The sequence below is a fragment of the Oncorhynchus masou genome, chromosome 13 (assembly GCF_036934945.1).
Source record: "Oncorhynchus masou masou isolate Uvic2021 chromosome 13, UVic_Omas_1.1, whole genome shotgun sequence".
NCBI lineage: Eukaryota > Metazoa > Chordata > Actinopteri > Salmoniformes > Salmonidae > Oncorhynchus > Oncorhynchus masou.
Genome location: NC_088224.1, coordinates 37,988,605 through 38,015,426, shown reverse-complemented (window position 1 = coordinate 38,015,426; position 26,822 = coordinate 37,988,605). Strand labels below are relative to the sequence as shown.

The window sequence follows — 26,822 nt, the reverse complement described above, 5'->3', positions numbered from 1 at the left end:
TCTAGATGAGGCCTGTGTGCGTCTAGATGAGGCCTGTGTGCGTCTAGATGAGGCCTGTGTGCGTCTAGATGAGGCCTGTGTGCGTCTAGATGAGGCCTGTGTGCGTCTAGATGAGGCCTGTGTGCGTCTAGATTGCACAGATTAAGCACATTTTTCCAGTCAGTTTTTAAGTATCATCAAACACAAAATAAACTCCACACGGTCTCTTCCTCCTTTTGTCTAACTTATTTTGTTTGTACTGTAACTTTAAGGCAATAGAGGTTTCAAAACCTTGTCTCTTCCCTATATTGCTCTGTCGGTCTCCTTTTAAGAAGGACTTTTCTGGTCTGGAAGAGAATTGATCAGCTTGTTACAAGAAACATAGATATACATTCTATTACATATTAGGATGTATTTCTAGGTCTCTGTTACCTATCCACGCAACATCGCCCCTCCCCACCTGTATCGCTGAAGGCACTATTAAACAAATGTCTCACTCGTCCTCTCTTTCTCCCTCCCTTTACACCCCTCCCAGCTTTGTCTGTTCTCCGTGTCTGCCTGTCTCCCCCCCGTCTGGTCTTTCCCCTGGCTCTTTGGCCCAATTTAAAATATCTTATAAGAGTGCGCAGCGTTTCTTGGGCTTGGTCTCTGGCGGCTCCAGCGCGGCCAAGATGGCCTCATCAAACACGTTCTTCAGACCTCGCTGAGAGAGAGAGAGAAGTCAATTTACTCATTGATCCACTATTCTAGTTTCACAATGTCCACAGTTACACTATGAAAGGCTGTCGACAGTCGCCATCATCCGCTAGTAGTTCCTAGTGAGAAAGTATGACATCAAGACAACGAATGACAGAGGTCGACAGAGTGAGAGGAAGTTACTTTTCAGAAACCATTCAAGTCACTTACACCCACCAGTTCCTGTTTTACCTAAATGAGGGCCAGAGACTTAGTAGATAGAGATTGTGTCTCTTTCCCACATGTGTGTATACACACACACACACACACACACACACACACACACACACACACACACACCTGGGTGAGGGCGGAGCACTCGACGTATTTGACGGCCCGGAGGTCCCGGCACAGCTTGTCTCCGCTCTCAGGGGCCAGGGGCCGCTGCTTGTTCTTAGCCAGCTTCTCCACTGTGTTGCTGTCGTCCCTCAGGTCCATCTGGGTGCCCACCAGCAGGAAGGGTGTACGCGGACAGTGGTGGGAGATCTCTGGGACCCACTGTGGGAGAGGGGGTATATTAGGATCACACCCAGGTTTTGATCCTGGGTAATACAGTGGGGCAAAAAAGTATTTAGTCAGCCACCAATTGTGCAAGTTCTCCCACTTAAAAAGATGAGGCCTGTAATTTTCATCATAGGTACACTTCAACTATGACAGACAAAATGAGAAGAAAAAAAATCCAGAAAATTACATTAGGATTTTTAATGAATTGATTTGCAAATTATGGTGGAAAATAAGTATTTGGTCAATAACAAAAGTTTATTTCAATACTTTGTTATATACCCTTTGTTGGCAATAACAGAGGTCAAACGTTTTCTGTATGTCTTCACAAGGTTTTCACACACTGTTGCTGGTATTTTGGCCCATTCCTCCATGCAGATCTCCTCTAGAGCAGTGATGTTTTGGGGCTGTTGCTGGGCAACACGGACTTTCAACTCCCTCCAAAGATTTTCTATGGGGTTGAGATCTGTAGACTGGCTAGGCCACTCCAGGACCTTGAAATGCTTCTTACAAAGCCACACCTTCGTTGCCCGGGCGGTGTGTTTGGGATCATTGTCATGCTGAAAGACCCAGCCACGTTTCATCTTCAATGCCCTTGCTGATGGAAGGAGGTTTTCACTCAAAATCTCACGATACATGGCCCCATTCATTCTTTCCTTTACACGGATCAGTCGTCCTGGTCCCTTTGAGGAAAAACAGCCCCAAAGCATGATGTTTCCACCCCCATGCTTCACAGTAGGTATGGTGTTCTTTGGATGCAACTCAGCATTCTTTGTCCTCCAAACACGACGAGTTGAGTTTTTACCAAAAAGTTCTATTTTGGTTTCATCTGACCATATGACATTCTCCCAATCTTCTTCTGGATCATCCAAATGCTCTCTAGCAAACTTCAGACGGGCCTGGACATGTACTGGCTTAAGCAGGGGGACACTTCTGGCACTGCAGGATTTGAGTCCCTGGCGGCGTAGTGTGTTACTGATGGTAGGCTTTGTTACTTTGGTCCCAGCTCTCTGCAGGTCATTCACTAGGTCCCCCCGTGTGGTTCTGGGATTTTTGCTCACCATTCTTGTGATCATTTTGACCCCACGGGGTGAGATCTTGTATGGAGCCCCAGATTGAGGGAGATTATCAGTGGTCTTGTATGTCTTCCATTTCCTAATAATTGCTCCCATAGTTGATTTCTTCAAACCAAGGTGCTTGCCTATTGCAGATTCAGTCTTCCCAGCCTGGTGCAGGTCTACAATGTTGTTTCTGGTGTCCTTTGACAGCTCTTTGGTCTTGGCCATAGTGGAGTTTGGAGTGTGACTGAGGTTGTGGACAGGTGTCTTTTATACTGATAACAAGTTCAAGCAGGTACCATTAATACAGGTAACGAGTGGAGGACAGAGGAGCCTCTTAAAGAAGAAGTTACAGGTCTGTGAGAGCCAGAAATCTTGCTTGTTTGTAGGTGACCAAATACGTATTTTCCACCATAATTTGCAAATAAAATTCATTAAAAATCCTACAATGTGATTTTCTGGATTTGTTTTTCTCATTTTGTCTGTCATAGTTGAAGTGTACCTATGATGAAAATTACAGGCCTCTCATCTTTTTAAGTGGGAGAACTTGCACAACTGGTGGCTGACTGAATACTTTTTTGCCCCACTGTATTATGTCCATGGAGTATGGGAGGGATTCATGTTATATACAGAACCAGTCAAAAGTTTGAACACACCTACTCATTTTAGGGTTTTTCTTTATTTGGACTACTTTCTACATTGGTGAATCATAGTGAAGACATCAAAACTATTAAGTAACACATATTGAATCATGTAGTAACCCAAAAAAAAAAAGTGTTGAACAAATCAAACTATATTTTATATTTGAGATTCAAAGTAGCCACCCTTTGCACACTGTTGGCATTCTCTCAACCAGCTTCATGAGGTAGTCACCTGGAATACATTTAAATTAACAGGTGTGCCTTGTTAAAAGTTAATTTGCGGAATTTCTTTCCTTCTTAATGTGTTTGAGCCAATCAGTTGTGTTGCAACAAGAAAGAGGTGGTATACAGAAGACAGTATTTGGTAAAATATGAAGTCCAAATTATGTCACGAACAGCTCAAATAAAACCAAGAAAAATTACAGCATGACACATGAAGGTCAGTCAATCTAGAAAATGTCAAGAAGTTCATTAGAGTTACCAGCTTTAGAAATCGGCAATTATTGCAGCTCAAATAAATAAATGCTTCACATAGTTTTAGTAAAAGACATATCAACATCAACTGTTCCGAGGAGACTGCGTGAATCAGGCCTTCGAATTGCTGCAAAGACCCGCTGTGTCTTTGTGAGACGCGGAGTTGGTGAACGGATGATCTCCGCATGTGTGGTTCCCACCTTGAAGCATGGAGGAGGTGATGTGATGGTGCTTTGCTGGTGACACTGTCAATGATTTATTTAGAATTCAAGGCACACTTAACCAGTATGGCTACCACAGCATTCTGCAGCGATACGCCATCCCATCTGGTTTGCGCTTAGTGGGACTATCATTTGTTTTTCAACAGGACAATGACACAACACACCTCCAGGCTGTGTAAGGGCTATTTGACCAAGAAGGAGACTGATGGAGTGCTGCATCAGATGACCTGGCTTCCACAATCACCCGACCTCAACCCAATTGAGATGGTTTGGGATGAGTTGGACTGAAGAGTGAAGGAAAAGCAGCCAACAAATACTAAGCATATATGGGAACTCCTTCAAGACTGTTAGAAAAGCATTCCAGGTGACTACCTCAAGAAGCTGGTTGAGAGAATGCCAAGAGTGCACAAAGCTGTCATCAAGGCAAAGGGGAGAAAAAGAACATTAACCCCAACTAACAAAACACACACAATGCTATGTTTACAGAGAAACCTAGGTGTAAAGACATGGGCTTGAAAACACAAGTCACATGTGTGTGTGTGTTGTGTTTTGGGGGTGTTGGGAAGGGCAGAAAACTAATTTATGTTCTAGCAAATGGACAATAAAGTTGTATTCCACACACACCTTCTCACGGACGTTCTCAAAAGAGGAAGGTGATACGACAGAGAAGCACACCAGGAAGACATCTGTCTGAGGGTAGCTGAGTGGTCGCAGTCTGTCATAGTCCTCCTGACCTGGGGAGGGCGACAGAGAGAGAGAGCAAAACATTTGGGGATTTTACGTCAAGGATACCTTTCATATGCAAGGAAAAGTCTAAATAAGACAACTACACAATGGACTCTACATGATCTAGTTTATATTTGAGCTTGGTGGACTAACACAAGCAGACTAACCCACAAACACAAAAACTTGTTTAGAAACGATGGTAAATGCTATAACTACATAGGCTAGTTACCCATGCAATGTTAAATGCTTAGATGCCTGGAGAGAAACACGATCCGTAAGCACCGTGTGCAAGTAAAACAGGCAGACCATGGTGAGTGAGAAGAAGGTATTACAAGTCGAGGCTCAAGACACTGTAGTTAGGAGGCGCTCACGTAGAGAGAGAGAGAGAGAGAGAGAGTGAGAGAGAGACAGAGAGCGGCCATTTTGTTTTACCTGCTGTATCGAACAGCCCCAGAGTGTAGGGCTCCCCTCCGATCATCACTGTCACTGCATAGTTATCAAACACCTGAGGAAGAGATGGATAGAGGATCAATCATTAGGGATTTCATAACATGTAGAGTTTTGATGTTATATTTATTTTAGTATTTATTTATTTATTTTAGTATTTATTTTCCAGTAAAAAATATTTTTTTAAATCATACACAGCATACATTTTTTTTAAGTGACAGGGACATCACAAAAAAAGTCAGACTTATTTCCATTGTCGTCCCTAAAAATACATATATGTATATTTTTAAAGGCAATTGTAAAGTCTCTCTAGTAGTAGTCGGTTCCGGATAATGGTAAGGGAGTTGAGGCATTGAGCTGGAAAGGCAGTATAGCTTGAGTGGAGGGCATCGTCGGTACATCCAGGGAGAAACAAATACAGGCAACTGGGTAATGCCACGGCTGCTGAACAAGCGCTCAAAGAAGACTCCACACGGATAGTAGTTAGGAACCAGTCCTTTAGCCTTCTCTGCCATCCCTGGACATTTCATGCAGTTGTTGTCGTCAATTTCAAGCAGATAAAAAAAAAAAACGTGATGCATTACTTCAAACCAAATAGCCAGCTACATACGGTGCATTCGGAAAGTATTCAGACCCCTGTACTTTCCCACATTTTGTTACGTTACAGCCTTATTCAAAAAACGCAATGGACATGATTTGGAAAGGTGCACACTTGAGTTGACAGTGCATGTCAGAGCAAAAACCAAGCCATGAGGTCGAAGGAATTGTGCTTAGAGCTCCGAGACAGGGTTGTGTCGAGGCACAGATCTGGGGAAGTGTACCAAAACATTTCTGTATCATTGAAGGTCCCCCCAAAAAAACAGTGGCCTCTATCATTCTTAAATGGATGAAGTTTGGAACCACCAAGACTCTTCCTAGAGCTGACTGCCAGGCTAAACTGAGCAATGGGGGAGAAGGGCCTTGGTCAGAGAGGTGACCATGAATCCGATAGTCACTGACAGAGCTCCAGAGTTCTTTTGTGGAGATGGAAGAACCTTCCAGAAGGACAACCATCTCTGCAGCACTCTACCATGGTAGTGGCCAGACGGAAGCCTCTCTTCAGTAAAAGGCACAACAGCCCGCTTGGAGTTTGCCAAAAGGCACCTAAAGACGCTCAGACCATGAGTAACAAGATTCTCTGGTCTGAGGAAACCAAGATTGAACTCTTTGGCCTGAATGTTAAGCGTCATGTCTGGAGGAAACATGGCACCATCCCTACGATGAAGCATGGTGGTGGCAGGATCATGCTGTGGGGATGTTTTTCAGCGGCAGTGACTGGGACACTAGTCAGGTTTGAGCGAAAGATGAACGGAGCAAACTATGAATGTCCTTGAGTGGCCAAGCCAGAGCCCGGAGTTGAATCCCATCGAACATCTCTGGAGACACCCGCACAAAATACAGGCCTTTGGCTTTTAAGCACTGCCTCCATTTCATCAGATAGTTCTTTGGTTGCCATGATGACCATTAGGTAGCCTAGGCGGTGAGCTCTGCCTAGGCCTACAGTGAATTCGGAATGTATTCAGACCCCTTCACCTTTTCCACATTTTGTTACGTTCAACCTTATTCTAAAATGTAGTAAATTGTTTACCCCCTCAATCGTCACACAATACCCCATAATGACTAAGCAAAAACAGTTGATAAATTTTAGCAAATTTAATACAAGTAAAAAAATATCACATTTACATAAGTATTCAGACCCTTAACTCAATTTATTTATTTCACCTTTATTTAACCAAGTAGGCTAGTTGAGAACAAGTTCTCCTTTATAACTGTGACCATGCCAAGATAAAGCAAAGCAGTGCGACACAAAACAACACCACAGAGTTACACATGGAATAAACAAACATACAGTCAATAATACAATAGAAAAAGTCTATATACAGTGTGTAAAATGAGGTAGGATAAGGGAGGTAAGGCAATAAATAGGCCATAGTGGCAAACTAATTACCATATAGCAATTAAACACTGGAGTGATAGATGTGTGCAAGTAGAGATACTGGGGTGCAAAGGAGCAAAATAATAACAGTATGGGGATGAGGTAGTTGGATGGGCTATTTACAGAGGAGCTATGTACAGGTACAGTGATCTGTGAGCTGCTCTGACAGCTGGTGCTTACAGCTAGTGAGGGAGATATGAGTCTCCAGTTTCAGTGATTTTTGCAGGTCGTTCCAGTCATTGGCAGCAGAGTACTGGAAGGAAGGTGGCCGAAGGAGGAATTGGCTTTGGGGGTGACCAGTGAGATATACCTGCTGGAGCGCGTGCTACGAGTGGTTGCTGCTATGGTGATCAGTGAGCTGAGATAAGGCAGGGCTTTACCTAGAAACAACTTATTCATGACCTGGAGCAGCCAGTGGGTTTGGTAATGGATATGAAGCGAGGGCCAGCCAACGAGAGCATACAGGTCGCAGTGGTGGGTAGGATATGGGGCTTTGGTGACAAAACGGATGGGACTGTGATAGACTGCATCCAATTTGCTGGGTAGAGTGGATCGGTAGGATAGTCAGTTTTACGAGGGTATGTTTGGCAGCATGAGTGAAGGAGGCTTTGTTGCGAAATAGGAAGCCGATTCTAGATTTAATTTTGTATTGGAGATGCTTAATGTCAGTCTGGAAGGAGAGTTTACAGTCTAACCAGACACCTAGGTATTTGTAGCTGTCCACATATTCTAAGTCAGAACAGTCCAGAGTAGTGATGCTGGACGGGCAGGCAGGTGTGGGCAGCGATCGGTTGAAGAGCATGCATTTAGTTTAACTTGCATTTAAGAGCAGTTGGAGGTCACGGAATGAGAGTTGTATGGCATTGAAGCTCGTCTGGAGGTTAGTTAACACAGTGTCCAAAAAAGGGCCAGAAGTGTACAGACTGGTGTCGTCTGTGTCGAGGTGGATCAGAGAATCGCCTGCAGCAAGAGTGACATCATTGATGTATACAGAGAAGAGTCGGCCCGAGGATTGAACCCTGTGGCACCCCCATAGAGACTTAAATTAAAGAGCACAACTCTCCAGCGTGCCAGTGGCCATCGAAGGTGAGCATTTGCCCACTGAAGTTGGTTACGACGTCGAACTGCAGTCAGGTCAAGACAATGAGCACGTAGATGAGCTTCCCTGAGACGGTTTCTGATAGTTTGTGCCAAAATTAATCGGTTGTGCAATCCCAGAGTTTCATCAGCTGTCCGGGTGGCTGGTCTCAGACGATCCCGTAGGTGAAGAAGCCGGATGTGGAGGTCCTAGGCTGGCATGGTTAGACATGGTCTGCGGTTGTGAGGGCCGGTTGGACGTACTTCCAAATTTTCTAAAAAGACGTTGAAGGTGGCTTATGGTAGAGAAATTAACATTAAATTATCTGGCAACAGCTCTGGTGGACATTCCTGTAGTCAGCATGCCAATTGCACACTCCCTCAAAACTTGAGACATCTGTGGAATTGTGTTGTGTGACAAAACTGCAAATTTTATAGTGGCTTTTCATTGTCCCCCAGGACAAGGTGCACCTGTGTAATGATCATGCTGTTTTAAATCAGCTTCTTGATATGCCACACCTGTCAGATGGTTGGACACACAGTAGGCATACATCAATTCATTGATTAGGATCTCCATTAGCTGACTCCAATGGCGACAGCTTGTCTCAATGGGGTCCGACACATAACGAAAAATACATTACCATCCCTGTACTTTAGATTTGTGTGTGTTTTTGTGAAATTGTTAGATATTACTGCACTGTTGGAGATATACACAAGTATTTCGCTACACCCGCAATAACATCTGCGAAACACGTGTATGTGACCATTTCAATTTGAATACAGAAAAAAGACTTTACAATTTAAATACATTTACATGTAGTGTGTACGTATGTGTGTGTGTGTGTGTGTGTGTTGGTTTACATCAAATTTTATTGGTCACATACACATGGTTAGCAGATGTTAATGCGAGTGTAGCGAAATGCTTGTGCTTCTAGTTCCGACCGAGTAGTAATATCTAACAAGTAATCGAACAATTTCACAACAACTACCTTACACACACACACACTCACATGTGTAAAATAATGAATAAGAATATGAACATAATATATGGATGAGCGATGTGTGTGTCTGCATCCATCAGTTACAAATACATACACACAAGTAGGTCACATGGGGGAGAGGCGTTGTGCCGTGAGGTGTTACTTTATTTGTTTCTTTTTAAAAACAGGTTTGCAGGTCACTTAAAATACTGTATGTTTCCTTGAATTTGTTCTGGGACTGGAGACTTTGAAAAGACCCCTGGTGGCATGTCTGGTGGGGTAAGTGTGTGAGTTAGTGCTGTGTGTAAGTTGACTATGCAAACAATTAGGAATTTCCAACACATTAATGTTTCTTATAAAAACCAGGAAGTCAGTCAGTCTTTCCTCAACTCTCAGCCAAGAGAGACTGGCATGCGTAGTATTTATATTAACCCTCTGATTACAATGAAGAGCAAGACGTTCTGGACCAGCTTAACTAGGTCTTTCTTTGTTGCACTTGACCATATGACTGGACAATAATCACGTTAAGACAAAACTAGAGCCTGCAGGACTTGCTTTTTGGAGTGTGGTGTCAAAAAAGCAGAGCACTTCTTTATTACGGACAGACCTCTCCCCATCTTTACAACTACTGAATCTATATGGCACAGGTGTGGATACAGAAATATGGTTATCTTGTTTCATAACCTATTTTCACAACTTATATCCCACCCCACACCCACCCATGTCCTCTGGTCTTATGAAACACAAATAGAACTGTTTGGCCATAATGACCATTGTTATGTTTGGAGGAAAAAGGGGGAGGCTTCAAAGCTGAAGAACACCATCCCAACCGTGAAGCGCAGTGGTGGCAGCATCATGTTGTGGGGGTGCTTTGCTGCAGGAGAGACTGGTGCACTTCACTAAAGAGACGGCATCATGAGGAAGGACAATTATGTGGATATATTGAAGCAACATCTCAAGACATCAGTCAGCTTGGACGCAAATGGGTCTTCCAAATGGACAATGACCCCAAGCATACTTCCAAAGTTGTGGCAAAATGGCTTAAGGACAACAAAGTCAAGATATTGGGGTGGCCATCTCAAAGCCCTGACCTCAATCCTATAGAAAATTTGTGGGCAGAACTGAAAAAGTGTGTGCGTTCAAGGAGGCCTACAAACCTGACTCAGTTACACCAGCTCTGACAGGAGGAATGGGCCAAAATTCACCAAACTTATTGTGGGAAGCTTGTGGAAGGCTACCTGAAACTTTTGACCCAAGTTAAACAATTTAAAGGCAATGCTGCCAAATACTAATTGAGTGTATGTAAACTTCTGACTCACTGGGAATGTGATGAAAGAAATAAAAGATGAAATAAATCATTCTCTCTACTATCACTCTGACATTTCACATTCTTAAAATAAAGTGGTGATCCTAACTGACCTAAGACAGGGAATTTTTACTTGGATTAAATGTTAGGAATTGTGAAAAACTGAGTTTAAATGTATTTGGCTAAGGTGTATGTAAACTTCCGACATCAACTGTATGTAATATAATAATATATAATAATATAAATAATAATATATCCCATTTAGCAGACGCTTTTGTCCAAAGCGACTTACAAGTCGGCTGGGGCCACTACTTTTTTTTTTACATATGGGTGGTCCCAGCGGGAATCGAACCCACGACGCTTGGCGTTGCAAGCACCATGCTCTACCGACTGAGCCACACAGGACCCGGGGTGTACATACATACACATGTACATACATACACATGAAAACCCCTCACTTTGGTTCCCTTGACAGAACAGTGTATGGTACTTACAGTGGTATGTGGTCAAAGGGAACCATGTCGTCAACTAAGTAAGCCCTGATTTATACCACATGTACACATGGAAGAACTACAAGTAGCGACACAAAATGGTATTGCGTAGAGAAACTACGTAGACTCGTGCAGCCCAGTCATTCATAACTTGACGCAATAATGCCATTTTGCGTAGCGTGCTTGTGTTGCGTACGTAGGGTATCAGAATGTTTCACAGCGTTCTTGTTCCTCTTTAGGGGACTCCCTGTATAGACAAAGAAGCCACATACTGTTCAGTAAAAATGAGGAACTGTCTGACTCAGCTCATCTATAATGTGCGGATGAAACCACTGTGCTTCGTGCTGAATTGCATCGTTTTTTTGTCTACGTCGCACAAGACTGCGTAGACAGTGACTACCGAAGGGCAGGTTCACGGGTGGTATCATTTTCAAGCTTTTTTGTAGGTCAGAAAACTTTGAAGGAAAATTGAAACCCTGTGCTCAAAACACATCGTCTCTTTAACCCAACCGATGTTTCTCCCACCATTACATAGGTGGGTTCCAGAAAGTGACAAATTGCTGTAGGGAGTTCTTGACGTTGCTTTGGAAAATGTAGACTAGCGTGAAACACTAAATCATTGCTGCCATTTTAAGGTGTTCTATTTGAAAGGAGTCTTGTGGCTGTCACCTGGGAATTAATAACAGTGTTAACTACTATTATTTTAGTGTACATGTTTGTCTTTGTAGTGTGGAGCTTGAGGGTCATTCCCTCAATTTGGGTGCGAGATTCCTGACATTCCTGCCTTGTGTAGTCACGAAACCACCAATTTACCTTCTTCCCTGGCTATTCACTCCCTGTTTCATCTCAGGCCTCATCCTAGTCCATTCTTACACTTGAGTTTGAGCCTCCCCGGGCGACAAGGAGAGGAAGCTATTTCAGACCATTGAGATGCACCCACAAGTAGGGGTGTAATGGTTCACCAAACCCACCTGTTGCTGTTTTGGGGTCACGGTTCAGTTTTCAGCACAGCAGAAAAATAAAATTCCAACAGTTACTTTAGTTAGCAAAATTCAAAAGCACCCTATTTGTGGAACAGTTTCTGTGACATCATTCACAATGTTCCTGGCATTGTCTTTTAGCCATCAAGTAGAGGTCTAAAAAGTTGGACGCGTTCCGAAATGGACCTGGGGCATTCCCACCAAGACAAATGTGCATAAATATTTTTTTCAATACAGAGATCTTTTCCGAACAGACGTGTGGATGACCAGTTCTGTATAGACGTGGTCGGATCAGAGTGAGGGACGCAGCAGAAAAGTCCACTTGTAAGCTATTTTATTAACCAGAGCTGATACAGCGTGAAGTAGAGTAGGCAGAGGACAGACCATGCGGTGTGTGTCCTGTGATCGGGAGCAAGGAAGTGAAACGGGAGCAAGGAAGGAGGGAGAGGCAGCAACCAACTGAGCCGACTTGCCCGAGTAGACGAACTTCTAGCTTGTCATAGCTAGGTTATTTATCATCCAATATAATTACGTAGTACCTCTCGACTGCATCAAACCGAGAGAAGCTAGTTGGCTAAATAGCTAGCTAAGAGCTAGCTAGGCTAATTGATTCTGCATGCACTTTCTTCCTGTCCTACAGTTAGTAACAAATAACACATAGCATATACTTCTCATTTAAACTAATTCCATCTTTCATTGATTAGATCATCTCCTAACTTGCTTTGCCACACATGGAGGCTCTATGACTTGGCGCTTTGATGACTTGGAGCTTTGATGACTTGTGATTGGCCGACAAAAGCAAGCTACACGCCCCACTCTGCATAGGCTATTCTCGTTGAGCAGTGGAGAACATAATATTAGCTTTTTATCCACAACTCTCTGTCCATCGTCATTGTAGTTGACTGTAAAGCCAAAATGTTCCTAAACTGCAGATTTAAATTCTGGTTAATCGTTCCCACCACTCACCATCTACAGAGTTCCCGGCTACACCTCAGAGGTTAGTTTAAATTAAGATTCAAATTTTAATTACAACGTGCGCATAGGCTGTAGTTGTTTTAATGGAATTCCATACATTTTTCCCACTCAGATTTACTCACAAGTCAACGGCATACAACGCAGCGTAGGCATAACCCGTACCGAACAGAGATCCCGGTACCGAACGGTTCGGTAGGAATATATGTGTACCCTTACAGCCCTACCCACAAGTCATGCTTGCTAGAGTTGGGGTGCATCTCATTGGTCTAATATGTCTTCCTCTCCTTGTCACCTTTCTTTTAACTGCACTGAATATGATTGAACACTAGTGCTACACTGTATACCGAAACCTTTGTACTTTTTTGATACTAGAACATGAAAAGAGGTTCTACTGATTGAGAGAGGATCAAGTCAGTCTATCAGCGAAGCTGATGTCACCTTCTAGCGCGAGCGCACCGTGTCTGCTCCACTTAGTCATTGCTAGCTCTAGCCTGTCCTGAGGAATCCCTGCACTCGCTGGGAGTCTGGGCTGCATCATGTTAACTTCTGTGCAGCAAGTGTGTGGAACTAACACACTTCAATAAAGCAACACGGCATGTAGAAATCTTGCAACTGTTAATTACTGTTCGCAAAACAAAGTTCATTCCAGGCTAGAACACGTCACAATGCAAGAAGATACCGGTAGCTTCCAGCTATTCAGAGCAACTTTTCTTGCTAGCTTACAGCTGAAGCTCACATCAATTCACTACCCTAGAACTTTGTTTGTGATAATACGCAAACCATAACACACAATATGCTTAATTCAAAGCTGATTGTCACCAAAAACCATACAGTCATATCCAAAAAACGTTTTTCATTGGGCAAGTTTGTTTTGCATGGCTCGGTGCCCCGGGTTGGTGGAGATTTCTCCTCAGGATCAATGGGATGGTCGAAATGAGCAAACCTTGTCGAGCCAGGGCACCGGATGAAGTAAAAAAAACTAAAATAAAAAAACGATTTACCCATTCACTTCGTCTTCCTCGCCTCAGTCACGTCTCTCTCACTGTGTGTGTGAATGATGTCATTAGGTCTTAAAGAGCACACTTTGATAAAATAAGAGATTGCTTCTTTTATGCCAATGTTGTTGATCAGTACAATAAAATAAGTCCCAAATGGAAAGAAAACATTGTTTTTCCATCTGTACACTTTGGCTAATATGCCGTCTCTTTTTGCTGTGGTATCGTTTTGGTTTTGATACTGAACCTGGAATCGAAGTCAAATTTCTGGTATCGTGACAACACTATTGAATACTGCCTGAATATGAAAGAATTGGAGAGGTGAAAGCAGTCTATCATAGGCTTATTTCCTTCACCTCTCATGTGTTTTTATACACCAGCGCTGAAAGACGAAAGCGAGGAAGCCCCTTTCGACTATTAAGATGCAACCAAGGACTTCAGTCTGCCGCACACCATTGGTCTGCTTATCCGTTATTGGGTTGAGAAACCATGGGAGGCCGCACTTTTAATGGGAAGTTCAAGTTTAGACATAAAAACAGTGAGGCGTTGGGGCATGCAGTGGAAAGGTGCGGCAGGCAGCACACATTGAAGAGCAACCAAGCAAAGTCAGAAACACATCTCTGATCACCATGACGATAATGTGTTTGGACAGAGCCAGGCCTAACACCATAGAGAATGGTGGGTAAAAAAAGAAGAAGAAAGTAACTGCCTCTCCAAGGGTGACTGTCCACACTACAGCCATATTCAGATGTTTCATCTCCCAAATGCAGTAGTACAAGGACTGTATTCACCAATAAATGAAAGGTTCTAAGAATGCACTACATGCATCTAATATAAGAATACACTAGGCCATTGTAGGTCATCTCAGCCTATTTCTGTACATGTAAGATGTGCAAGAGTATTTCAATACCTACCAAATCAACCAGTAGCATTGTTTGAGTATGTCGAGTCATCTGCTTATAATTATTTTTAAACTTAAATTGCCACGTGATTCTTATGAGAAGAGTGCACTGTAGTGAGTATAGAAGGACGGAGAAACGTCACGGAGACAATTGGGTCTGTTTTACAGGCCAACATGAACACACCCAGTTGGACCTGACTGGGCATAGAGGACTGAGTCAACAGACTCTCTCTGCCAGGCTCTGGTACATCACTGTGCTGATTACTGCCAGAGAGAGAGATGGGCTTGATAGAAATAGCTCCTCATCACACACTGTCTGCAGCACCCCAGTACAGTGCTGGGGGGGGGGGGGGGGTGCTTAGTCGAAGTTTCAACTTAATGTTGAGAGTTAGAATAGTAGAACACACAAGGTGCAATTTCTAAATGTGTTTGTGCATCTACAGTTTATCTTGTTATGTCAGTCACTGATAGCTGATGTGTGCTAATTGACTGACTAAAATGTTTCCGATTACTAAGTCAGTTTAGCGGCCAGCTACCTGGTTGCAAGTTCGAATCCCCGAGCTGACATGGTACAAATCTGTCGCTCTGCCCCTGAACAAGGCAGTTGACCCACTGTTCCTAGGCCGTCATTGAAAATACAAATTTGTTCTTAACGGACTTGCCTAGTTAAATAAAGGTAGAATAAAGGTGAAAAGGCTTGTAGCCAGACTGCTTTTTGGTCCATAACCACTTCCATAAGAGTCTGGCTCTTTATTAAAGAGCTACTTTTCAGCTACAAAACAAATACCTTCTCTTATCAAAACCCATTCTATATGTGATTCTATATGTGAGATTCTGCACAGATCAAGAATTACAGACAGTGTGTGGAGGCTTTTGCTCCAGCCCAGCACTACACACACTGGATTCATTCAATAGCGGTTTAAATTTGATTAGTTGAAACAGAAATGTGTTAGAAAATGGTCTGGAACAAACGGCACAAACTGCAGCGGCTCCTGTAGCACACCCCCTAGTCTAGACACTTGACAAACCCCGACACTTGGCCATGCCCCGCTCAAAGACCTTTCTTGACAACACTCCAATCAGTGCCACTCACCGTGGGGACGTATTCCGAGGGGAACTTGTTGGTGGTGTAGGAGATCAACAGGCAGGTCTTTCCCACTGCACCGTCACCCACTACCACACACTTTATGGTCTGCATCTGGATGGAGGGAGACAGACAGAAACAGGGTTGAATGTACTGATTGATGCTGGTGAAACTTCAGACCAATCGGGGAAGACAAAAAATCTGCAAATGTCTTTTTGGTAGCTGTAGTCATAATTTAGATTAGAGGTATGTGTCATTGGTTTATCTCACTAAGTATAAAATATATTGAGAGAGAGAGAGGCAAGATAATACATCATGAGAGGGTGGGCACAAGAGTGAGAGCAGACAACCATTGTATGACTCATTGACCACAGACCCAACAGTGTGTTTGTGAATAACAAGTGGTAAGAATTCCAACCATCTAGATCGCTCAAGTGCACACAATAGGCTGTCAGACAGTAATACACCGTTCATAGCACAAGGCCCTGTGACCAGTATGTTGCTGAGCAACGACTCATATTGTTAAATGCACTACATGGTCAATATGCTTTCTGCAATGGCTGTACAGCATTTACTGTAATGCGGCCTCCGCAGAAGTTAGGGCAAACATATGTTTTTACGCGTCATGGAGCAGCGCAGAGCTGTTGTCAAGGAAGTGACTTTGTATTGATACAGGACCTCCCGCCCTCACCTAATCATGTCAATGCGGAGCAATACCGAGCCCTCCGCATTGTTACACAATTTGAGAGGCCAAGGCGATGCAGAACAGAGTGCATCCAGAGGCCCAGGAATTGCGTCACACCACCCATAAGGCTCCGCCGACCAGTGTGGACAAGCATAAATTGTATCAGAGCAGAGACAAGACCATCTCGTCATTATATAGAGTATCTCTTCTTTACGTCACCATTTCATCAATGAGGGTCTTGTGATTATTTTGACGGTTGTGGGTTGGGAGTATGACATAAGTAATTAACAACAATGCTAGTTCTAAATGCTTTCCAACAAAAACATACGAAACAAAAAAAAAGTGACAATGTATCAGACTTAACGTTAACTATCACACGAGGATTGCAGGCAAGCAAACACTGGGGAATAGGCTAGCCAACCTCTAACGTTAAAGAAGCAAGTTATTTCCTACAAAAATGGTTATTTACTGTACCATAACATGCATGGATAATATGGGCACAATTATAGCTAGCTTACTAACCAACTTTTTTGTAGCACTTTCAAACCTTGCTAATTGCTACATTGTTGCTTACTAGCTACTGTTAGCTAGCGAACGTTAAGGTTACTGGCTGTCACTTCCGCATACAATGTTCGAGGTAAGGTGAAGGTAGCAAGCGAACTAGCCAATAAAAAAGGGGGAAAAAACATGTAAAGTTTTGAATCATACTAAATCTTAACTAGAGCTTGCCAAACCGACTAAACAGAGCGTTTTATATCTGGCTAACGTTACCTATCATAGCCTAGCGACCTAACGTTAGCTTGTTAGCTAGCTAAATCCCAGACGAGGCCTGTAAAACCGTTTCGCCTCAATCATTTTCAGTGCCATGTCATTTTTTTTAACAATGAAGTAAAAGTAAACAAAAACGAATGCTATTTTTCCCAAGCTGCTATGTAGACACATAGCACGTAACGTTAACTAGTTAAAAACAACAAACAAAAGATAGCTAACGTTCTTAGCAGCTAACTTTAGCAAGCTGGTTAGCTAGGTGTCAACTGCTAATGCCGTTGTTTAAAAATAAATACATACACTAAGTTGTTCCAAATGTAAATATGTACTCTTTCTACATAATATACATTTCGCGATTTATCTCAAATCAGACTTAGATTGCAAAAGTTTCGCTACCGTATCAATCCAACACAGGCGTTGTCACATCCGGGATTCATACACATGATCACTGTAAAGGAGGCGTTTCATTCAACACAGCCTCCAATATTCTTGAGGTTCATCTGTGGCTCATCATATGGCATTTAGTGAGTATATCTTCTACATTTTATCTACCCTGCCGTTTAGTTATATAAGAAAATCTAGAGAGCCAAAGAGAGAGACATCCTCCAAAGAGACTACATACATTGTCCTTGGCAAGTGGTGAGACAACCTTGAAAATATTTTATTAGGGCAGGTAGGTGATCTTCAATGGAGAGGAATTGACATTGGCAAAACGTTTTTCAGTAAACATCATTAATCAATCTGCGATATTGATTTACTGATCAGTGCACATTGAGAGTCTGTAAACGTTCAGGTTCAGAGCAAGCCCGGAACTAAGTCATGCCACGGGAGATTTTGAGCTAGGTGAGGCGAGTAAGCACGACTGAATGTAATTCTAGCAGGAGTGAATAACGCATTTTTTTAAACAGTGGGTTACTTGTGAGCATAGTGAATTTTGGGGAGGATCGCTTGCCTGGCAATCCAGATTCCTTGTTCCGGCCAAATGCTAGGCCACACCCACACAAGTAGTTTGGATCTCCCATAGAGATAGATAGAGAACACACTTTTGTATCTGTGACAGCATGGGCAGTGGCCGTTGAGGCTATCTCCATTTTAAAGTAGTTATTTTTCTTCTTAACTATTGGACCATCAAATCTTATTGGTCACATACACATGATAAGCAGATGTTATTGCGAGTGTAGCGAAATGCTTCTGCTTCTAGTTCCGACAGTGCAGTAACATCTAATAAGTAATATCTAACAATAACACAGCAAATCTAAGTTAAAGAATGGAATAAGAATATATAAATATATGGATGAGCATAGGCTAAGATGTAATATAATACAGTATATACAGTGCCTTGCGGAAGTATTCGGCCCCCTTGAACTTTGCGACCTTTTGCCACATTTCAGGCTTCAAACATAAAGATATAAAACTGTATTTTTTTTTTGTGAAGAATCAACAACATGTGGGACACAATCATGAAGTGGAACGACATTTATTGGCTAATTCAAACTTTTTTAACAAATCAAAAACTGAAAAATTGGGCGTGCAAAATTATTCAGCCCCTTTACTTTCAGTGCAGCAAACTCTCTCCAGAAGTTCAGTGAGGATCTCTGAATGATCCAATGTTGACCTAAATGACTAATGATGATAAATACAATCCACCTGTGTGTAATCAAGTCTCCGTATAAATGCACCTGCACTGTGATAGTCTCAGAAGTCCGTTAAAAGCGCAGAGAGCATCATGAAGAACAAGGAACACAACAGGCAGGTCCGAGATACTGTTGTGAAGAAGTTTAAAGCCGGATTTGGATACAAAAAGATTTCCCAAGCTTTAAACATCCCAAGCAGCACTGTGCAAGCGATAATATTGAAATGGAAGGAGTATCAGACCACTGCAAATCTACCAAGACCTGGCCGTCCCTCTAAACCTTCAGCTCATACAAGGAGAAGACTGATCAGAGATGCAGCCAAGAGGCCCATGATCACTCTGGATGAACTGCAGAGATCTACAGCTGTTTAAAATACAGTTCATATCTTTATGTTTGAAGCCTGAAATGTGGCAAAAGGTCGCAAAGTTCAAGGGGGCCAAATACTTTCGCAAGGCACTGTACATATGAGATGAATAATGCAAGATAAGTAAACATTATTAAAGTGGCATTATTAAAGTGACAAGTGTTCCATTTATTAAAGTGGCCAATGATTTCAAATCTGTATGTAGGCAGCAGCATCTCTGTGGTTAGTGAATGCTGTTTATCAGTCTGATGGCCTTGAGATAGAAGCTGTTTTTCAGTTTCTCGGTCCCAGCTGTGATGCACCTGTACTGACCTCGCCTTCTGGATGGTAGCGGGGTTAACAGGCAGAGGCTCGGGTGGTTGTTGTGCTTGATGATCTTTTTGGCCTTCTTGTGACATCGGGTGCAGTAGGTGTCCTGGAGGGCAGGTAGTTTGCCCCTGGTGATGCGTTGTGCAGACCGCACCACCCTCTGGAGAGCCCTGAAGTTGTGGGTGGTGCAGTTGACATACCTAGCGGTGATACAGCCCGACAGGATGCTTTCAATTGTGCATCTGTAAAAGTTTGTGAGGGTTTTAGGTGACAAGCCACATTTTTTCAGCCTCCTGAGGATGAAGAGGTGCTGTTGCGCCTTCTTCACCACACTGTCTGTGTGGGTGGACCATTTCAGTTTGTCTGTGATGTGTACGCAGAGGAACTTAACTTTCCACCTTCTCCACTGCTGTCCCATCGGTGTGGATAGGGGGGTGGTTCCTCTGCTGTTTCCTGAAATCCACGATCATCTCCTTTGTTTTGTTGCCATTGAGTGAGATGTTATTTTCCTGACACCATACTCCGAGAGCCTCAACCACCTCCCTGTAGGCTGACTCGTCGTTGTTGGTAATCAAGCCTACTACTGTTGTCATCTGCAAACTTGATGATTGAGTTGGTGTGCATGGCCACGCAGTCATGGGTGAAGAGGGAGTACAGGAGGGGGCTGAGCACGCACCCTTGTGGGGCCCCAGTGTTGAGGATCAAGCGAAGTGGAGGTTGTTTCCTACCTTAACCACCTGGGGGGCGGCCCGTCAGAGGGTCCAGGACCCAATTGCACAAGGCGGTTTTGAGACCCAGGGCCTCAAGCTTAATGATGAGCTTGAAGGGTACTATGGTGTTGAATGCTGAGCTATGCAATGAACAGCATTCTTACATAGGTATTCCTATTGTCCAGATGGGATAGGGCAGTGTGTAGTGTGATGACGATTGCAAAGTCTGTGGACCTATTGGGGTGGTAAGCAAATTGAAGTGGGTCTAGGGTGACAGGTATGGTGGAGGTGATATGATCCTTGATTAGTCTCTAAAAGCACTAAATGATGACAGAAGTGAGTGCTACAGGGCGATAGTCATTTAGTTCAGTTACCTTTGCATTCTTGGGTACAGGAACAATGGTGGCCATCTTGAAGCATGTGGGGACAACAAACTGGGATAGGGAGAGATTGAATATGTCTGTAAATACACCAGCCAGCTGGTCTGCGCATGCTCTGAGGACACAGCTAGGGATGCCACCTGGGCCGGCAGCCTTGTGAGGGTTAACACGTTTAAATGTCTTACTCATGTCGGCCACGGAGAAAGAGAGCCCACAGTCCTTGGTAGCGGGCCGCGCTGGTGGCACTGTATTATCCTCAAAGCGGGCAAAGAAGGTGTTTAGTTTGTCTGGAAGCAAGATGTCTGTGTCAATGACGTGGCTGGTTTTCCTTTTGTAGTCTGTGATTGTCTGTAGACCCTGCCACATATGTAAATAATACATAAAAAAGCAAAATACTGCAAAGTATTAGAAGGACTAGAAGCAAGGCAGCCCTCTCTGTCGGCGCCATCTTGAGCATGATGACCCTATTGGACATGATTCCAACCGGGTCATCTGGAGGGATCAGCCAATGAAGCTAGAAGTCCCACTCAGTTGACTACATTCAAATGGTGGAAGCGCTCAATGGCGCTGCTCTTACTAAAATAGCTTTTTGGCTACTAGAGGCCTCTATCATTCTCTATGGTAACCCCCAACACTTCACCAGAGAGGAAGAGGTGAAGTGAGAGGGATAAATGGACCCAAAATCTGTCTTTTGTTGGTCTTCTCCAGCAGGCGTTTTTTTTTTTTCTCGCTCACCATGCAAGGAATTTTTTATATTGCAGTTGATGAGAGTGTCGAATTTGATCAACAACATGTTTTTTTCCTATACCCCGCCTATTTCTACAATTTATCTTAAAGGTGCATTCGCCGTTTCCTGGTGGCTAAAATTCTAAGTTTGCCTAATTTCAGTTTGTGACAAAACAACCAATGTGTAGACAGTCATTGTACCATCTAAACCACTCTAAAATATCTTTTCAGTAACCAAAAATATTGTATTTCCAGCTGTTTGAAGATGACAAAATTGAATCTCAAGCGCAGGAAGCATAGAAATAGTGCACATAGAACAGCTCTACCGTGTCTTAGACTTGCTTTCAATGAGAATAACAGATCTATAACTCACATATCTATGTGTATTTGGTTGGTCGCACCCAAAAAGTTACATATTGCAGCTTTAGAATGTGATTTAAAAAAATACCCTAAACTTAACCACACTGCTAACCTTTTGCCTAACCCCAACCTTAAATTAAGATCATAAAGCACATTTTTTTTTCATGAATTACTGAGATATAGCCCATTTTGGGACTTTGTGGCTGTGCTATCTAGTGGAAACCAGGTAAAGCGGCAGTATGAAAATTTGTCATAGGCTTTGATACTCTGATTGGTTAGAGACAATCCAATCTCTGATGACTTTGTTTTCTTACAACACCCTTCGTTCCCTTTCTCACCACCAACAATTTCAACGATGGCAGTCTCTGACTAAGTATGTAGCGAACAAATTTAGTGTGAGTCATCAGGAGAATTAGCAGGGATGGGGCATGAACCTGCAGCTACAAGACAAGCCTGATACCTGTCCTGTACCTACCATAACATTCAGACCTCTTGATGCATTATAGAATAGATCTTTATTGTGCATTTTCTCAAGGGCACAATGGCAGTAGGTGGCACCTGAGGTCTAAATGCCATCTCTCTCTCTCTCCACTTTTTTTCTTGTCTGCCCTAGGATTCAAACCGGCAAGCCTTTGGGTGCTGGCCCGACTTTCTAAGCTTGAGGCTACCCATGCCAACCCATACAGGATTGCTGACATACAGGGACGCTACATTAGGTTGGACTCTCTCAGGCAGCAATGGGAAGATGACCACAAGAGGGCACTGAAGTATGGGAAGCTGTGTGGTAGCAGCAAAGGGTGGGTACAACAGTCTCCAGACTACACATTCTGTCCAATAGTCAATAGTCTCTAAAGTGGTGTCCTAAGCTCTCCTTGTCACCTTTCCTACAGTGCCTTCGGAAAGTATTCAGACTCCTTGTCTTTTTCCACATTTTGTTACGTTACAGCTTTATTCTAAAATTGATAAAATAAAAAAATCCTTAGCAATCTACACACAATACCCCATTATGACAAAGTGAAAATAAGTTTTTAGAACTTTTTTGCAAATGTATTACAAATAAAAAATATAAATACCTTATTTACAAAAGTATGAGGACCATTTGCTATGAGACTTGAAATTGAGCTCAGGTGCGTCCTGTTTCCATTGATCACCCTTGAGTTGTTTCTACAACTTGATTGGAGTCCACCTGTGGTAAATTCAATTGATTGGACATGATTTGGAAAGGCACACACCAGTCTATAAGGTCCCACAGTTAACAGTCTATGTCAGAGCAAAAACCAAGCCATTATGTTGAAGGAATTGTCCGTAGCGCCCCGAGACAGGATTGTGTCGAGGCACAGATCTGGGGAAGGGTACCAACATATTTCTGCAGCATTGAAGGTCCCCAAGGACACAGTGGCCTCCATCGTTATTAAATGGAAAAAGTTTGAAACCACCAAGACTCTTCCTAGAGCTGTCCACCCGGCCAAACTGAACAATCGGGGAAGAAGGGCCTCGGTCAGGGAGGTGACCAAGAACCCGATGGTCACTCTGACAGAGCTCCAGAGTTCCTCTGTGGAGATGGGAGAAGGTTCCAGAAGGACAACCATCTCTACAGCACTCCACCAATCAGGCCTTTATGGTAGAGTGGCCAGATGGAAGCCACTCTTCAGTAAAAGCCACATGACAGCCCGCTTGGAGATTGCCAAAAAGCACCTACAGGACTCTGACCATGAGAAACCACATTCAAACAACAAGATTCTCTGGTTTGATGAAACCAAGATTGAACTCTTTGGCCTGAATGCCAAGCATCACATCTGGAGGAAACCTGGCACCATCCCTACGGTGAAGCATGGTGGTGGCAGCATCATGCTGTGGGGATGTTTTTCAGCTGCATGGCCTTAGACTAGTCAGGATCGAGTGAAAGATGAACGGAGCAAAGTACAGAGAGATCCTTGATGAAAACCAGAGCGCTCAGGACCTCAGACTGGGCCGAGATTCACCTTCCAACAGGACAATGACCCTAAGCACACAGCCAAGACAGTACAGGAGTGGCTTCGGGACAAGTCTCTGAATGTCCTTGAGTGGCCCAGCCAGAGCCCGGACTTGAGCCTGATCGAACATCACTGGAGAGACCTGAAAATAGCTGTGCAGCAACGCTCCCCATCCAACTTGACAGAGCTTGAGAGGATCTGCAGAGAGGAATGGGAGAAACTCCCCAAATACAGGTGTGCTAAGCTTGTAGCGTCATACCCAAGAAGACTCAAGGCTGTAATTGTTGCCAAAGGTGCTTCAACAAAGTACTGAGTAAAGGGTCTGAATACTTATGTAAATGTGATATTTCAGTTTTTTATTTTTAATAAATTAGCTAAAATTTCTAAAAACCTGTAGTGCTTGCTTTGTCATTATGGGGTATTGTGTGTAGACAAACACACCAAGAGAGTCGTGAAGCTTTCAACAAAGCCTATCCCTGAAAAGTTGTACAGCTGCACCATCGAGAGCATCCTGACTGGTTGCATCACTGCCTGTTATGGCAACTGCTCGGCCTCCGACTGCAAGGCACTACAGAGGTTAGTGCGTACGGCCCAGGACTTCACTGGGGCCAAGCTTCCTGCCATCCAGGACCTCTATACCAGGCGGTGTCAGAGTAAGGCCCTAAAAATTGTCAAAGACTCCAGCCACCCTAGTCATAGACTGTTCTCTCTGCTACCACACGGCAAGCGGTACCAGAGTGCCAAGTCTAGGTCCAAAAGGCTTCTTAACAGCTTCTACCCCCAAGCCATAAGACTGCTGAACAGCTAATCAAATGGCTACCCAGACTATTTGCATTGCCCCCCCTTTTACACTGCTGCTACTCTCTGTTTATGACCCCCTGTTTATAGCCTCGCAACTGTTATTTTACTGCTGCTCTTTAATTATTTGTTACTTTTAGTTTTCACTTACCTATTTTTTACTGAACACATATTATTCCTAACTGCACTGTTGGTTAAGGGGCTCGTAAGTAAGCATTTCACTGTAAGGTTTACACCTGTTGTATTCGGCGCATGTGACAGATAAACTTTGATTTGATTTAGATTGATGTGGGGGAAAAAACTATTAAATCAATTATAGAATAAGGCTGTAACGTAACAAAATGTGGAAAAAGTCAAGGGGTCTGAATACTTTCCCGAAGGCACTGTATATCTGAACTGATTTAAAAGAACTAGACAAGCGACAGCCATTGGCTCATAGACCACATCCACCATATTGCTTTTATCAATCCAATTTCCAGATCACAACGAAGGATACAGAGACAGGAGGAGCTGGAAGCCGCTTTAGACCCCTGATATGAAGGCACAGTTCAAGGCAGAAAACAAACGAGAAGGACATAAGACATCTGGACAATGTGGAGCTAGTGTAGTGTATCTGATAAATGAGGTAGTATAGGAATTCTGTAGTCCACACATTTTTCGATACACCTGCAAACAAATCTACCCATGCATAGGCCTACACACTGAACAGCTGTTGGCACACCCCTCTCGTCATCCAGAATCCACCTATAGAAAGTAATGTGTCCGTGAATCTCGACATGAATCTGGAAACGATAGAGGATGGTTAGAAGCTAGAGCGTTAACGCCAATGCATTAACACACACACACACAATGCCCTAGGAGAGGAGTCTATGCAGACTCCCCTCACTGACACACTGGCTCTCTGTCCACTGGCCTCCCATACATCCCTGTGCCTCACCTGACATCTGCACCTACTCTGGCTCCCTCTCTCCTCACAAATGACAGACACACACACATACAGAACAACCCCACCCTCACATTCACACTCCCCACACAAACATTGCAATAGGAAATAAGAGGAATGAGGATGGGACAGGAACAGCTGTGTGGACTGAAACAGAGGTTGAAGAACCAGAGGTGTGACCAGAGGGCGGAGGAAATGTTGTCAATCAACCATGATTAAAATAGCAGTTGGATAGAGGCACTTTCCCTGTACAGTTCTCTCTCTTTCCGGGTGAGATGGGTGTCAAGGACATTGTTGTTGTTGTATTACAAAGATAATCCCATTTTTACTTGGCCATTTAATTATAGAATTATATATCTCTCACTCTCCTCTGTCTAGGCATACACACCCACACCACACCACGTACATGCATGCACAGGAATGCACACACATACAAATGCACATACACAGGAATGCGCACACACGCACGTGCTCCCTAGTGGCGCAGCGGTCTAAGGCACTGCATCTCAGTGCAATAGGCATCACTACAGTCCCTGGTTCGATTCCAGGCTGTATCACATCCGGCCGGGATTGGGAGTCCCATAGGGCGACGGACAATTGGCCAAGACTGGCCGGGGTAGGCTGCCATTGTAAATAAGAATTTGTTTCTTAATAACTGACTTGGCTTGTTAAGTAAAGGTTCGATTTATTTTTTAAAGAGTAAAAATAAATAAATAAATGTGCACACAAACACACACACGCTGTTTCACCCACACCGCCTGTCTGTCTGTATAACCATCATGCAGTCCTAAAACATTCAACTCTTCCAGTACTCAACAAATTGCCATTTTGAAGGCCATTACTTTTCATGGATGGTTTTGAGTATAGGCACATCGTCAAGCAAAATACATTTGAAATGCGTTGGTATTTCTTACGTGTAATTGTTCTCTTACAGTTTACAAACATTTTTCAAACAACAAGATAATAGTAGTAATTTCGATATATACTATAGAATGGGGAATACATTCAATGTTTCCAAATCCACTTTGATGCTGTAACAGTGCAACATTACCATTCACTGTTTAGTGCCTATACAGTTAGTCATATATAAGAAGTGGTATACGCTGTAGGTGCATCATTGCTGAGCCAGTGTTTAGTATAGATGATGCAATGGTGTACAGTATATGAACAGTGCCTTGTATACCGTCTACACAGCCTTTACAGCATCATGAAAGAAAGAGACAGATGAGAGATGAGAGCGGGAAAGAAAGATGAGAGAGAGGGACAGAGGGAAAGAGATGAGAGAGACAGGTAGAGAGGAAAGAGAGATATGGGAGAGATTAGAGGGAAAGAGATGAGAGAGAGCGAGAAGGGGGTAGACAGACCACTTCTTCCTTCCCCTCTATCTTTTACAGCTGATTTGCAGTTCAAAAGGTGGCACCCCATCTTTTTCTCTCCAATCCACCTCTCCTCCGTCCCTCTTTCTGTCTAATGAATCAACCCTCCCCACTCTCTTCCCTATTTCTGTCTAATGAATCAACCCTCCCCACTCTCTTCCCTCTTTCTGTCTAATGAATCAACCCTCCCCACTCTCTTCCCTCCTTCTGTCTAATGAATCAACCCTCCCCACTCTCTTCCCTCTTTCTG

General features: G+C 43.3%; 2 protein-coding genes across 5 annotated transcripts in view; one reads left to right on the top strand and one right to left on the bottom strand.

The window, feature by feature from the left end:
- Nucleotides 1-17,481, bottom strand: LOC135552255 (cell division control protein 42 homolog). 2 transcript variants are annotated; one of them, XM_064983766.1, is made up of 6 exons: nt 17,396-17,481; nt 15,556-15,660; nt 4,768-4,840; nt 4,234-4,343; nt 1,015-1,212; nt 1-682 (listed from the first exon to the last, which is right to left on the bottom strand). In XM_064983766.1, exons 2-6 carry the CDS (start codon nt 15,658-15,660, stop codon nt 593-595), a joined length of 576 nt encoding a protein of 191 aa, XP_064839838.1. In that variant the 5' UTR covers nt 17,396-17,481; the 3' UTR covers nt 1-592. The 2 variants fall into 2 exon arrangements, with proteins under 2 accessions (XP_064839838.1, XP_064839840.1); XM_064983768.1 differs by lacking the exon at nt 17,396-17,481 and adding an exon at nt 17,300-17,377.
- LOC135552250 (gamma-enolase-like) overlaps nt 16,830-26,822 on the top strand; it is a 27,092-nt gene continuing 17,099 nt past the window's right edge. The window contains exons 1-2 of one of the 3 annotated variants that reach the window (XM_064983760.1): nt 16,830-16,868; nt 22,096-22,279. Coding sequence is in view for 2 of the 3 variants with exons in the window: in XM_064983758.1 (XP_064839830.1) it covers nt 17,514-17,523; nt 22,096-22,279 (194 nt within the window). In the remaining variant the exon portion in view is untranslated. Of the gene's footprint in view, nt 16,869-17,438; nt 17,524-22,095; nt 22,280-24,732; nt 24,879-26,822 lie in introns of those variants that run through there. The other 2 variants (XM_064983758.1, XM_064983759.1) reach the window with 2 other exon arrangements.

Excerpts from the sequence above, each read along its gene's own strand:
- LOC135552255 (XM_064983766.1), bottom strand. The coding sequence starts at position 15,660 with ATGCAGACCATAAAGTGTGTGGTAGTGGGTGACGGTGCAGTGGGAAAG. Across the intron at positions 4,344-4,767 it reads GGGGCTGTTCGATACAGCAG|GTCAGGAGGACTATGACAGA; the intron begins GTAAAACAAAAT and ends CGCCCTCCCCAG. Across the intron at positions 1,213-4,233 it reads TTGAGAACGTCCGTGAGAAG|TGGGTCCCAGAGATCTCCCA; the intron begins GTGTGTGTGGAA and ends CCTCTCCCACAG.